Genomic DNA, 14,123 nt, shown 5'->3' on the forward strand with positions numbered 1-14,123 from the left:
CTCGAATTGGATCTTTCGTCACCTGTTCATCATGAGACTCAAACTGCTGGCAGTGTTAGCGTCCACTGTGAGTGGTCTCTTGCCAACTTTGGAGAACCGCTTCATCGAGGAAGACGACGGCTCTGTTAAATATGTCTCGGATTATACAGAAGACGGCGGGTCTTCATCAACATCGGTAAAGACAATACGAATTGCCACTAGTGATGACGATTCATACGCTATTGACACAGTACAGCGGGATGCTTCTTCGCCTGTAATTCTTAATTTGATTCCTGGCATATCGCTGCTACAGACCGACCAGAACCATGAATGTTATTTCGTAAACACAACAATTGGGACCTCTGTGTTCCCCTTGATTGTGGACACTGGATCTGCTTATCTATGGGTGTACGGTGATGACTGTCAGCAGGAGCTATGCCAAGCGGCCTCTGTCTACACCCCTTCAGCGTCTTCAGCTTCAACTTCAACGGAGACCTTTGCTCTGGCATATGTCACTGGTACCGCATCTGGTGAAGTTGTACAGGACAACATCATTGTTAACAGACTGGCAACAACTGAGCAGTTTAGATTTGGTGTTGCAGATCAAGTGCCAGACTTCTTTGCAAGTTATCCAGTTTCCGGTATCTTTGGACTTCCATCCTCAGATTCTTCCTCCATTGAAAGTATCATTTCGGCGTTGTACGATTCTAACGCCATTGCATCGAAAAGGTTCTCAATCGCATTAGGCGAGGTTGGTATCTCACAGGAAAATTCATCGTCAGAGTTTAACAACGCAGGGATCTTTGCCATTGGTGAACCCATCAAAGAGTTGTACACAGGTGAAATCAAATATTCTTCATTGCTGAATGACGCTGGAACATACTGGAAGATTCAAATAGAGCAAGTGGTTATTGGCGATACACTTGTTCAGTTTAACGAATCAGATACTATTAACGGAGTTGAATCAACCATTGCACGTGCTGCTATAGTTGATTCCGGTACCACGGTTTTGGCCTTGCCTGAACAAGACGCATTGGATTTACACACATTCTTCGAGCTGTCCATCACTGACGGTACAAATTTCGCAGTTCTATGTAACAGCACACTCAACATTAACTTACAGTTAAATGGTCACAATTGGACTTTGACTGCTGATGAATACCTCGGAGATCCCTACGCATCTGATTCACCTTTCTACGGATACTGTGTCTCAAATATCCAAGGTATCCAGGGAATGGAGTCCTGGATCTTGGGGGCCGTGTTCTTGAAAACAGTCTATGCAGACTTTAATCTTGAGGAGCAGGAAGTTGGTTTTGCAACCCGTAATGATAACGTTATATTGACTTCTACAGAGACTTCTTCATCTTCAAGCGTTACATCACAGGCTTACTATGGTAATGTTACAGAGCTACAATCGTCTCTAGTGACATCTACAAGCACGGCATCTCAAACGACAAGTAGCTCCACTTATCGTGGTGATGGTTTGGCTCTCACAGTTACATTACCAACCATCTTCGTATCAGTTTTGGCATTTTTACTATAGAAAGGAAAAAAAAAAGTGGTTGATTTTGATCGACATTTGATTTTACTTCGTTTCCCGTTTGACACCTCTATATTTCTTGATATTTGTTCAGTTCTTCTCTGTCACCGAATTTGTGATACCAGTTGCAGTTTCCAGTTAGCTACCATATAGATATAACTGCAATTACATTATATGATCTTTGTTATGGCGAAGTTCATACCATCATTCCAAATAGAGAAGACGTTAGTCGTATATTTGCATGTTTTGTTGATTTCCTTTATTCTTACACCATTATATTCACACCACACTGTAGTCATATATATAATCACATCTCTTTCTCTATAGTGCTCCAAGAATATCAACATATGAGAATACTATTAACGTTGTTCAACTAGATCATTCACGTTTCCCGGATCTCCGTTTTTTACGCTCCTTTTTAGCAATCTCTTTTAGATCATCCTCAGATGGTTCATAAATATGCCAGATGGTGTAGTGAGGTAATCCACCAACTTTGAAGCCCATCTTCTTCGCCATCTTTCCAAAGGCCTCTGTCTCAGCATGGTTAAGGAAAGTAAAAGCTGGAAATTGTACACCTTGTCTGAAGATCTTAGCCTTTGCCAAGATGGATACACCTCCAACACCGTCCAAGTTGACAAGTTCATCCGGGTTTCCATCTGGTTTTCTGATGTAACCAAGATGTACTCTCCATGTTGGGTATTCTGCATAACCTTCAACGATAACGTCATCTTCTTCCAGCTTCTTGGCCAATGCTAAACCTTGTTCACTTTCCATCCAGGAATTGAGATCATATGCTTGTTCCTTACCCAAGAATTCCGGTAAAGGTCTCCAAACGTTCGGTACTATAACGTCGTAATCGAATTTCATCAAATTCTGGATGATATCACCGGGCATAAGCTCAACATCGGCATCACGCCAATAGACCCAAGAGTGATAAGGCTTCAAGGCATTTGCCGTCAGCCAGTTACGTGCTCTTCCCATGAGTTTACGTCTGATACCTTGTACTTTCACATCGTGGCGATCTGTAAATCCCTGGCCGATAACTTGTCCAAAGTCCTTCTTGAAGATCTCAACTGACCTGAAAGGTGTATCATAACCTTTGTGGAATGGCGGAGCAAACGACTTTTCTCTTTGATCCAAGTACTCGGGACTCATATAGTTGAGGTGTAGCTCAGTAGATCCCTTTACAGATTTCTCCTTATCCTCTAGGTCCAGGACTTTGGATAAATTACCGTGTTGCAAAGCAATTGAATAGTCAAAAAGCGCCTCCAAAGTATGATCGTCTGGTGAGCAGTCGCTAACCAAGAAGGCAACATCAATCAACGAGTGTGGATATGTCAAGTTCATCATGTGCTTGAACATCAAGGGCAGCACGGATTCTGCGTTACGCAGCGGAATCAATAGCAGGATCAAATCGCCTTGTTCTTCACCGTCTGGGTGTCCTTGATAGTCATTGAGATCCCAATACTCCACAGTGGAGTGGTATAATGCCTCTTTATCCTTCAAATACTCAGTGTACTGCGGTGTACCCTGGGTCACAGTGCCCTCGTGATCTATCAACCATTTGTCCACTCCCTCGTCATATTTACTCAACCTCTCAAAGTCCATGGCTCTCAGTAGCTTCTCCTCGTCTGAATAGTGGAGTACCTCACTGTGCGAAGGCCAAAAAAACCACCATAGCAGTATCACTGTCAGTGCATACACCAATGGTTTCTTTAGCCATTTCTTCAATTTCGGCTGTTCTCTGGGATGGAACTGACTATCAAAACAAGTTAGCTTGGGTCTCACGCGGACACTGTGCAAACAATCTCACTTACTGCAATGGAAGATCACTTTTCTTTGGATGAAACATCTTCACAAAGCCGTTCAGACCGCTTATCCGTGTGTCAAAGGCAGCCTGTGCGTATAGCGAGAGGAGTTGAGGTTGCCAGTTGTAATTGGTCTAATCTCAGATTACACAGCAAAAGCGGATCACACGTATACAAATCGGCGTGTTTGGAAGGGTTTTCATGGAGACAACGATACGGACACTGTTAGAGAAAAAGTGTCCTTTGTAGGCTTTTGGAGACTTTTGCGCCAGATGTGAAACTGCTGTTGGGGCACGAAAAGGCACAGCAAAATGGCAGCAAAACCCTGGTTGTGGCAGGAAAAGTGTCCGATAGAGGCAATTCAAGCCTAGAAGTTACGGCCTTTTCCACTGGGAACATTTTACGAAGCATAGAATGGATATTTGACAAGCTGCTTATCTCGCTCGTGTTGTCTGCCATTTATTCCGGAAGGGAAGGGATGTTCTCCTCATAATGAGCCAGTGTAGACCATCCGCTCACGACGCGTTGTTCACGCAGCTGGAAGGTGTGTGTCTCTACCACTTTGCCGTGATATTCGACCTTCCGACTCGATTTCCGGACTTATCACTGAATTATATCAACTGTGATTTAATGTAACACTTTACAATTATCACATCCTTTTGGGATGTGAAAACAACATGAAGCACGAATACTCAAGATTCGAGTACTTCTCTACAATGGTTTAGAAGCCACTCCTTGAACCATTATATTTCTCGTTTATAAAGTTCCTAGAACATAAGCTTCATCTCTTATACTTCTGAATTATATTGTTATCAAGATTATTCTTATTGTCATTATCATATCAACTACTGTACAAGCCACACCATGCAAAAAGGACACCATACATCCAACTGTTAGTGAAAGATATCTTATGACGCCGATATAACTGGAAACATTAAGCTGAACCCTGAAGAGCACGCTGGGCACTCCTTTCATCTCTCATTGCACAGCCAGAGAATAATGGCGTTAAAGAAGAGGATAGGCGAGATGCAGACCGCGAGGAAGTCAAAGCAATGCTGTAAACCATACAAAAAAACATGATGGCTGATGATCTTTGACAAATCATACAACATCTAACATCATCCTACGAAAACATCGTGCTACCACCATCCCAAAGCCAAGAATTAGTCAGCATGAGCAGAAGCCGTGGGATGAACAAAAACTTGATCATGAGCTTGTATCACGCCTTTTACCAGCATTTCGCCTTCAAATATCAAGTCACGGGGACACACCTCTCGAGAATGATTGAAGAGTACACGAGCATGACATACACATGCTGCGGGAGAATAAAACACACACTGTCTCTGGATGACCGCACCTTCTGCTGTGCCTCGTGCAACCTGTTTGTCGACCACGACATCAACAGTGCGCGCAACATCCTCATCAACTGTCTTGTCGCATCTCAATAGACACACACAAGGAGTGCGTTCATGCTCTTCTACATAAATCACCACCTTTTTGCTGTCTCCTAGACTTTCCAAGGGGCTCTAAATGGCACGTTTTCATGAATGATGCAGGACATTTGTTTGATAGCAGTTATCGTAGCGATTATATTTCAAAAGTGTCTTATACATCTGTGACACACCGGCAACTATGCTTCTTTCAGTCCGGTCACTTCAGGCTTGAACCATTGTGATCTCAGGGTCTTCCATACTTCTATTGAAAGATTCGTAGCCTTTTCGCCCGTGGACGCCTGTGCCTCGACGTACACCTTCAGCTTAGGTTCAGTGCCTGAGCCTCTCATGGTGAAGCTCACAACAACGTCCTTCTCTTCCGGCAAGTACAACCTTCCTGTTATCATCTGAGAAGTAGGGTCCACTGGCAGGTCAGGCTTATTGTCTGCAGTGCCCAGTTGGTAGCCAATTGTGAGATCTCTCCAGTAGCCCACGTTGAACCGACCAATACGTTCTGGGTACTCGTCATAACTTGATCTTATAAACTTGTCAAATATCGTCTTAGTATAGGAGGGGTCGTGGACCGTGTAGTACGAATTATACTCCTTGAAGTACCCGAACTTCTTGAAGCCATCCTCTAGTACGTCCAATGCATTCGTGCCCTCTTCATACCACTGCTGAGCCATCTGTAAGAACACAATTGCTGCGCAGATACCGTCTTTGTCGTGGATGCCTGGGAACATAAATCCAATTGCTTCCTCAAACCCAAATGGAACTATATATCCATCTCCTTCTAACTCGATGGCCTTGTTCCCTATCCATTTGAATCCGGTGAGCGTATCTGTATAATGACAGCCCAGGGTTTCACTCATCGAGCGAATCATCTGCGATGAAACAGTGGAGTTCAACAAGTACACTTTATCCCATTTCGTCTTATCAACAGTTTGAAGCATGTAAGATGCAAAAAGATAACCCAGCTCATTACCCGTTAACTGTCTCCAATTACCCCTGGAATCTTTGACCGCACAGCTGAATCTGTCAGCATCTGGATCGTTTGCAAGAACCAAAGCAACGTTTTCCTGTGTAGCAGTTCTGATGGCCAAATCTAAAGCACCTTTTTCCTCTGGATTTGGAAACTTCACGCTTGGGAAAAGTGGGTCGGGTATGCTCTGTTCCCTGACAGATTTCAAATTCGATATACCAAGAAGGCTCGAAGCTTTGCTGAACACTTCCAAGCCAACACCATGCATTGGGGTATAGACAAAGGGGATATCAACTTTTTTAAATACAAGGGTCGATCTGATATGGTCAATATACTTTTGAATCACATCTTCCTTGACATATGACAGATGTGTGTCCTGATAAGCCTGCTGCATCACGTATTCCAAGTCATATGCTCGCTCAGCAGGTTTCAAATTATTCAAGATCTCATTGGCAATCTCTTGATCGACCGGTGGTATGATCTGACACCCGTTATTCCAGTACACTTTATAACCATTGTCCAAAGCAGGATTGTGAGAGGCGGTGATCATGACACCACACGTTGCCTTGTACAAATCCACCGCAAATGGAACCAACGGAGTTGGAACAAGACCCTTATCGATATCACTATCCGACAGGAACTTCACATCGAACCCCTTCAGTATAAACGCTGTCGCAGTGATCTCTGCAAACCTCTTCGAATTCAACCGGTGATCATGGCCAACAACAACCACAGGCTCTCCACCTTTATGGACGCTCAAGACGTATTGTGCTAGACCTTGCGATGCCTGCAGCACAGTAACATCATTCATTAGGGCAAAACCAGCGCCCATTCTGGCCCTCAGCCCAGCAGTGCCGAAATGGATACGCTTACGCAGCCTGTGCTCCAACTCCACATTATTAGACGTGTTGAAGAGGTGTTGGATCTCCCTTCTTGTCTCTGTATTCTATAATGTTTATTATTAGTACCCGGTCGCTGTTCGCCGGCCAAAATTGGCTACTTACCCGGTCCACTGCTAACCACTGCTTCACCAGCTCATCAATTGTGTAATCACTCATCGTGTAACAAACCCTGTCGTCTAGAAGCTGTCTGGGTACACCTGTCTCAGAAGAAGATCGTGTTTTCAGCTATCTTTATAAATAGAGCCCGGCGTGAGTAGGGGCGTTTACCGCTCTATCGCTGATCAATAGGAGGACACTATTTTTTCTCTTGTTCTTCGTGTCCTAAGGAACTTGGGGCCGGGGGCGACAGTGACTTCTGTTGCTGCCTTGACGTCCTCTCCTCGAAGATGCATACAGAAGACGTCTACGCGCACTACTGGCGCCCAGCCTTTTATTAAGCCAGTTTCATCACGTTGTTCAGCCGGGAGAGCCACGTCATACTACAATGGCCATGGACTATGGATTGTCCGATGGAGCTCATTTGAGGAAAGAAAAGGAGTGAATATGTGGGATATGGAGGATTTGGAAACATCATTGTCATCACGACATTAATAAGTTATTTTATTAGTGTGTTGTGTTTTTATGTGCCCGTCAAACCCAATTATTATTTACGTCTTCTTGCTCTGTAATCATCGCCAAGCTCAGCCATGTTTAGGACATTTGCTGCATACAGCATGTTGGCATGCTGTGTCTGAGCTAAGTATTGGGCCATAATTTGGGAGCCAGTGGTGGCAAACAGATTTGAGTAAAGACCATGGTTATTCTGCTGGTAGTGTTGTGGGTGTTGAAGACGGTCATCTGGATAATACATCGAGCCAAAAGAAGAGGTTGATCCAGCGCGTGAGATGAAACTCTGTGAATTACTTCTTCTCGTTCCCCTGGAATATGTACGGTTGTAGTGTGGTCTGGATGATGTCGGTGTGTATGGCTGAGAAGTGATAATCTCTAACTGCGAGGAATTGCTGCTGTGAGACTCTGTAGGGGAAAGTGGTTCGTGATTGTCCCCATCGTCGCCGTGAGGTTTCGAAGAAGAAATACCCATGCTTGCAAACAGCTCAACTGGAAAGGTTTCATGCTTGGAATAGTTCTCTTCCAACTCAGCTCTGTCGTTACGGGATGTTTCTGTTCTTTGCCTCTTCTTCTTAGGTTTCTTCTTCTTGCGGGCCTTTGGAGGATTTCCACAACGATCTTTACCAAAGTTGATCTTAAACCCACGGTACCTGTTCTCAAAATACTCGTGGAAGTCGTTCTCGAAATCACCATTTGCATCTTTAACAACCTTTATGGCATGAGAAATATTCAAAAAATTCACAAAAACAGCCTTGTTATCCTTAATAAAGTTGATCTGCTCAACTTCTCCAAAACTTGAAAAATCCTTACGTATTATTGCTTCATCAGGAAGTACCTCATCGTTCTCAGCATCAGCCGATTCAGTAGATTGACCAATGTAGACATTTCTCGAAGCACCTGCAGACACCTCCAATTGTATGGAGTTGGGTAGTTGACCAGAATGATGACCCCACCCGATTTTCAATCTTCTGGAATGAAGAATTATTGGGTGTATGTTTGCGTTGGCAAAGAACTGCGCTGCAGCCTCTGCTTCCACAAATGTCATAAAACACATCTTTCTCTCCGGAAGGAACCGTATCACTTGAAGTAAACCACCACGTACTGTATTACAGATGTCCTCAACCTTTGTTGATGGGTCTAGATTTGAGATACAAATCGTTCTGTTTCCAATGTTCTCAAGGCCTCCAGATGTTGATGCAACTGCAGCAGCAGTGACAGACTTTTGGTTCAAGGCGTTAACAATGCTATCTTCAGCAAGAGGATGGAAACTTTCTGAGTATGGGGATTCACATAGTTCACTGCCAAATCCCTCAGTTTGGCCATAAGCACTTGCAGTTTCATCTAGATACACATCTGAGTAGCAAACCGGTGTTTGAACCGGTATTGCTACAGGTGGAGGATCCACATAACATTCATCAGTCAACGAGCGGGCAAACTTATCATTTTCCACAGAACATCTATCAGGTCCATAGAAAATCTTGCAATTTTCCCATTCAGAGCTGAAAGAGAGCTGCTCAACAGCTTTTATAGCTGATGCAACGTTTGTGAAATGCACAAATGCGAACACCTCCTTTTCTTCTCCAGTACCCTTATCAATCAAGTCAATCTTGTCAATGATTCCAAACTTGGTGAGCTCACTTGATAAAAACTCCGTGGATATATGCCTGTTTAACTGGGTCAAATTACCAATGTAAACGTTTCTTGTTGCACCATCGTTGTTAATTGCATTTGCAATGAACGGTAATAGCTTCTTGCAATTGGCGAAATTGATTGTCAAATCTGGAGAGTGGATAGAATCTTTGAACTTGGCAAAATACGTCAAGAGGTTATTGTAGAAATGCAAACACGTTTCAACCTTTAGAAAAGTAAGAGCAATCGAATTAACGCCTGGGTCTGGGTAATCCTCAGCAATTCTTGCACTCTCAATAGGGCCAAACTTCACGCAGTCCAAAAAGCTCGTAATTGAAACACTTGGATCAACGGAGGACATAATGATCGATCTAGTCGGCGTTTTGGACACATTGATAGCGCTAAAAGACGCCGTGTTGGGGGAATTCAAGTTGTAGAACGAACTTTCACTGGAGTTTGGATGGAAAACCAGGGGATGAGGGGGCTGATAATCAAAGGTTGATTCACCTAAAGAGCTCGTGGACGACGTACCAGATGGCTTACTTCCCTTCGTCTTGTTCTTCAACGGGGTATTGATTGCATCATCTGCATCAATATCTTGCTGCTCTTCATCCACCGGTAACGACGCGTCTTGGATACCATCTGGTCCATTTTCAACCGCTTCTTCCTCGTGTACCTGTGCGAGTGTGAGCTTCTTCACGTTGTGTCTGCCAACACCACGAGCAGATGCGCCAGACGATTGCATACCTCTACGTTCAGGTAAAGATAATACCGGGACATACCCTGGCTGTTGCGGCAGGTTGTATGGAACCTGTTGAACAGACACATGCGAAGGATAGACTTGTTGCTGTTGAATAGCACCATATGGCACTCTTCCATTTGGCACGCTACCGCCCTGGCGATACCCACTATACCTGTATTTTGGAATCGGTGATATTGGTGTCGAGGACACAAACGGTGATGATGCCAGCAGGTGTCTTGGTAACAACGACGCACCGTAGGTCACATCGAAAGGTGATTGTGGAGGCACTGACGGGATGTCTGTGTAATACTGCTGGTGGTATGGATTGTATTGCATCGTTTTTGTCAACTTCTACTAAGCGAGAGACTGAATATACACCAGGAAATGTCACAGTTGTGCAGGTGGTTTGCTACCTTTTCTTCTTATTCTTCTTCCTCTTCTGCGCGTGTGTTCTTTTTTTTTTCGTGGCTGTCCTTGTGTCCACGGTAGTCTTTGCTGCTCTTATACTTCCCTCTGGTGGGTTCACAACAAGACAATGCAACAAAACAGAATGGCAACAAATTGAAAAATATACACAAGGGACTTGTATATTCAAAGAAGCTTTCGTCCTTCTCTTCGCTTCCTCCAATTACCAACTATGGTTTTTTGCGTTGACCAAGTTTTGGTTGAGATTTGAAGCAGAAAAGGGAAATCTTGAAATTTTAAACTTCTCCTTTGTCCTAAAAACAGACTGAAAAGTACAGACCGGCGCGCCCCTTAGATACAAAGAAAAAGACGTCCGGTGTATTAATTTGTCTCAGAATTTTTTGGTCCCCTCTGTGTTTCCCTAAAGAGAAGCAGGGATAAAGAGACAGAAGATCGTTCTGATTAAGGTTTAATACTCTAATTGAGTTGATGTGGAATAAGTGGCAATAGTGCGGTTGGAAAAGAATCACGGATACTCTGGCCAGGCGGAGGGAGATTTGGAGTCGACTAACTAAGAAATAAGTTTCAAAGGACATACGATGTTGGGACGGGGAGGAATTGGTTTAGTCCATCATCCTAAAGAGGACATTGCGTTCAAGGTTGTATCCAAAAGATGCTTCGACGTACCTGTATGAGACATGCGGGCGTAATTGTGGACGACGTGTCTTGGTCTCTGATGTGCATATTTTGTGAAATTCTCTTGCGAAACATTATGGAAAAATTGTTCAATTTTGCCCCGTGCGTTATGCTGAGATTTGAGAGATCTCTCAATACGCGCGCATTTTAGACAGGCGCTGTTAGAAAAAGACAAATATGGGAGGGCTAGGTTGAAAACTTTAAAATTGGAAGTTGAAACAGTTAGACCGCCCACAGTCCGGCATGGAAATATCATCTTTTTTAAAGTTTCTACCCAAAAATTAAGGAAATAGGCTTTGCTAAATTTAGAAGGACACGTCAAGTTGAGCAGATGGGTTATACATGTTCGGATCTTGGATGTATATGCTAAAGTCTATTGCATGTAAGAAACAACTTTACATTGGAATGTTTGAAAGATACGTGAAGAATGGAAGCTCAAGTACCACGGCGATTCAATGAACGAAGGTAAACCTCCTATCTATATACCCAGTTCTTGCCATTTCTAGATTTTCCATGCTTGATCAACGTGTTTGAGTGCACTGACTAGGTACTAGTACGTGCATAACAAGTGCATTCGAAGAAATAAACTTCTACATACCGCAGGTGCCCTGCCAACTTTATTGCTGGCGTAGCACCGCGGGTGGTGGCTTTTAAATAATTGTGTGCTTTTGAGGTCAGTAAGAGTTACAGACTACTATTTAATGACAGTCACATGGAGACGAGGACAGGAATCGCTTGTTGATACACTCTTTCCATCTAGAGCTTTTGAGACGAGCTTCTAGGTGGGAATATCATTGTGTAAGTTGATTGGACGTGTTCGGTGTTCACTAACAGAGAGGTTATGTTCGCATATTAACACTGACTATTTATGGCACGACTCATTTTGTAAACTCTATTAGTCGTGAAGACAGGTCAGATCTATGAAATGTCACTTTTGGTACAAAAACCACACGATCTGACATCAAATAATACCTTAGAGATATTTTTTGTTGCTTGCGATATGTACTAAACCAAAAAGCTGTTCTGTTACACGTAAATATACGTACATTAGCTAGTGTGCGCTTGTTTGACTGTGATGAACTGTGCTGCGATAAATTATTCAATTCCCTTTTTTGAAATTTTAATATTGTTGAGCTTGCAGGCACTACATATGCATAGTACTGTACATGTATTTGTGCGCAATGACTTATGAAGCAAGTAGTAATAAGCCGTAAGGACGCGTGAGAACGGACCTATTGGCTGAAATGGCCCGCCTTGAATAATATATTTGAACGATAAATATTAAGAGTTAAGGCTTGGACAAGTTGGATAAGGGACCCTTAGACAAAAGGATATGCTTGTGTTGGTAGCAAAAGCCTCTATTTCAAATGCTCAGCGGTACATTAACCTCCACAGTCATCAACAGTAATATCGTACCCCAGAATTTTCGGTCGATATCATTATCGATACCCAAGATAACAAAGATTACCTGACATAGTTCGTAACTGAAACGAAACAAGGCGAAATTCGTGTGGTGACTTTGGTCATGAGTCAAGAAGTCAAAATTCGTCTCAGAATGATCAAGGCATGCTGATATGCCGTAATGCCATTCACTAAAATTATCTAAACGGTTTGTGTGCGTGGTGAACAATGAACAACGAAGACCAGAAACCAAATATTGGGTCTCCTGAGTGTAACCAACACTTTCTTTGGCTATGAGTTTGCTTGGCCCTAGGTCATATGTGATAACCAGATAAAACCACAACCTAATTCTGTATATTCATTCTAACCTTGACTTACGAGATCTCAAGTCCTAGAAGGCGTACCAGTAAAGATCAACAGGTAGCATACGTTGAATCACAACGTACTCTCCCTCCCAGTTATAAGTTGTACTCGGTTAGAAACAGCTGTATCGTCTTTGACAGTGTCGAACCAACAGCAATATGCCAATGGCGTAATCTTATCAGACAATAGAGGTCACACGTAAACGGTCACTTACAAACAAGGGATTTGAAGTAAGGACAAAAATAAAGGTGATTAACGTTCAATTCTATGTAACTTCTGAGTTAAAATATGTCCCTTTTGCAATAAGGCAACTTACAAAAAGATGAAATTGCTTGGAGAGAAGCCACACAACTCAGAGAGACCATATTATCATCAGCCCAAGGCCCCAGTGCCAGTTGCAGGTAAAAATACGACTTTTACAAAGGCTTCAACTGCAGTAAAAAAATCCAATATGCAGAAACAACCTGTGTCAGTAACTAACAATTTAAAACTTTACATGCTTGGAACTTTTAACCAGCTTGCAATATACTTCGCTTTCCAAATCATAATTTGGTACCATTCGAATATGGACCTCGTACACAACTACACCAAATTGCTACTCACCAAACCTGGAGATGTTCCAATACAATTAAGTTTTTTATGGTCTAAGCAGTGGGCGTATAAGCGGTCACGGCTTTCAACCACTAAGGTGTAGGCGTCGTACTTATGGTCCATGCTGCATACGCTCCACTAGTGTTAGGTTGGCCCTCGGTGCATATTAAACCGAATCGTGTCCTCTTCACGTCGTGGAAGAGTTTCGACACTACTAAATCAACAGTAGGATCCAAGCCGATGTGGATTTAAGGATTTCTGTATTACTAACACCGCAAAGTCGTACTCACTCCTTGTTGACGATAGTAGAACTTTGGTACGGAAGAAATGGATCAAAACGGTATAGCGAAATAAAGTTCATAGAGTTAATCCTCACAAACCATAAGGAGAAGGAATGTAAAGTGAGAATTATTAAGCTTTCGAACAACGACGCCGATCCCTTCAAGATACACCCATTTTGGAGTACATGCTAGCCACAGCAAATCAGTAATGAAGGAACTGCAACCAAGTACCCCTTTCTTTACCTTGGAATATCACACACAGTTAGCGTTAACACGTGAAGCAACTAACACCGATTGTAGGCTCTAATGGACATACGTAACTGTATGGCTCGTTACAGATACTGGAATTAACTTCTTCTCAGTTCTAAAAGGACGTCAAATTCACACGTAAGTTCAAGGTACTTTAATTGCTGTGGTAAATTATGTTGGGCGTGTGTCTCATATTAGACCATATGTATGTCCCAAATCACTGCAGTAACAACTCAGTATGTCGATCCCTGATAAGCTAATGCCACTTAAAAGCTTGTCTGTCTGAGAACCTCTATAAGTGTGTATACTTTTGCAGTTGGCTGCGATGATGTGCAGAGCTTGTATATATCTATTTGATGTTTTTGGATGAAACAGTAAATTCAAGGTTTAATACTGCCATAGCCCATATGCTAAAACCGGTGATGTATGGACTGGTACAGGATCTCACGCTAACGTCAAATTACACCCACCTAGAGCATGGTTTGAAAACTTGTGTTCATCATTAGGAAATAT

At 42.9% G+C, this 14,123-nt stretch overlaps 4 protein-coding genes across 4 annotated transcripts; 1 reads left to right on the forward strand and 3 right to left on the reverse strand.

Annotated features, from left to right (window-relative positions):
* Window positions 1-31: 31 nt before the first annotated feature.
* CYBJADRAFT_183575 (pepsin-like aspartic protease) lies at window positions 32-1,522 on the forward strand (the record flags this gene model as incomplete). The annotated part of the gene is made up of 1 exon (XM_020217081.1): window positions 32-1,522. The coding sequence occupies one exon, from the start codon at window positions 32-34 to the stop codon at window positions 1,520-1,522; it is 1,491 nt and encodes a 496-aa protein (XP_020071918.1).
* Window positions 1,523-1,709: 187 nt separating this feature from the next.
* Window positions 1,710-3,471, reverse strand: VAN1 (Van1p). Its single transcript, XM_020217839.1, has 2 exons — window positions 3,337-3,471; window positions 1,710-3,278 (listed from the first exon to the last, which is right to left on the reverse strand). Exons 1-2 carry the CDS (start codon window positions 3,369-3,371, stop codon window positions 1,898-1,900), a joined length of 1,416 nt encoding a protein of 471 aa, XP_020071919.1. The 5' UTR covers window positions 3,372-3,471; the 3' UTR covers window positions 1,710-1,897.
* A 1,486-nt stretch (window positions 3,472-4,957) lies between these two features.
* On the reverse strand, window positions 4,958-6,800 carry PRM15 (phosphoribomutase PRM15; the record flags this gene model as incomplete). Its single annotated transcript, XM_020212573.1, has 2 exons — window positions 4,958-6,688; window positions 6,747-6,800. The coding sequence occupies 2 exons, from the start codon at window positions 6,798-6,800 to the stop codon at window positions 4,958-4,960; spliced, it is 1,785 nt and encodes a 594-aa protein (XP_020071920.1).
* A 1,042-nt stretch (window positions 6,801-7,842) lies between these two features.
* On the reverse strand, window positions 7,843-9,243 carry NAB6 (Nab6p; the record flags this gene model as incomplete). Its single annotated transcript, XM_020212562.1, has 2 exons — window positions 7,843-8,497; window positions 8,690-9,243. Coding segments are annotated over 2 exons (1,209 nt in total), but the record flags the coding sequence as incomplete, so codon positions are not given.
* Window positions 9,244-14,123: the final 4,880 nt, after the last annotated feature.

Source organism: Cyberlindnera jadinii, assembly GCF_001661405.1.
Source record: "Cyberlindnera jadinii NRRL Y-1542 unplaced genomic scaffold CYBJAscaffold_3, whole genome shotgun sequence".
Taxonomy (NCBI): Eukaryota; Fungi; Ascomycota; class Saccharomycetes; order Phaffomycetales; family Wickerhamomycetaceae; genus Williopsis; species Williopsis jadinii.

Bases quoted from the DNA above. Each gene is read 5' to 3' on its own strand.
- VAN1 (XM_020217839.1), bottom strand. From the start codon at position 3,371: ATGTTTCATCCAAAGAAAAGTGATCTTCCATTGCA. The intron at 3,279-3,336 runs GTAAGTGAGATT...TTGTTTTGATAG, and splicing joins AAAAGTGATCTTCCATTGCA to TCAGTTCCATCCCAGAGAAC.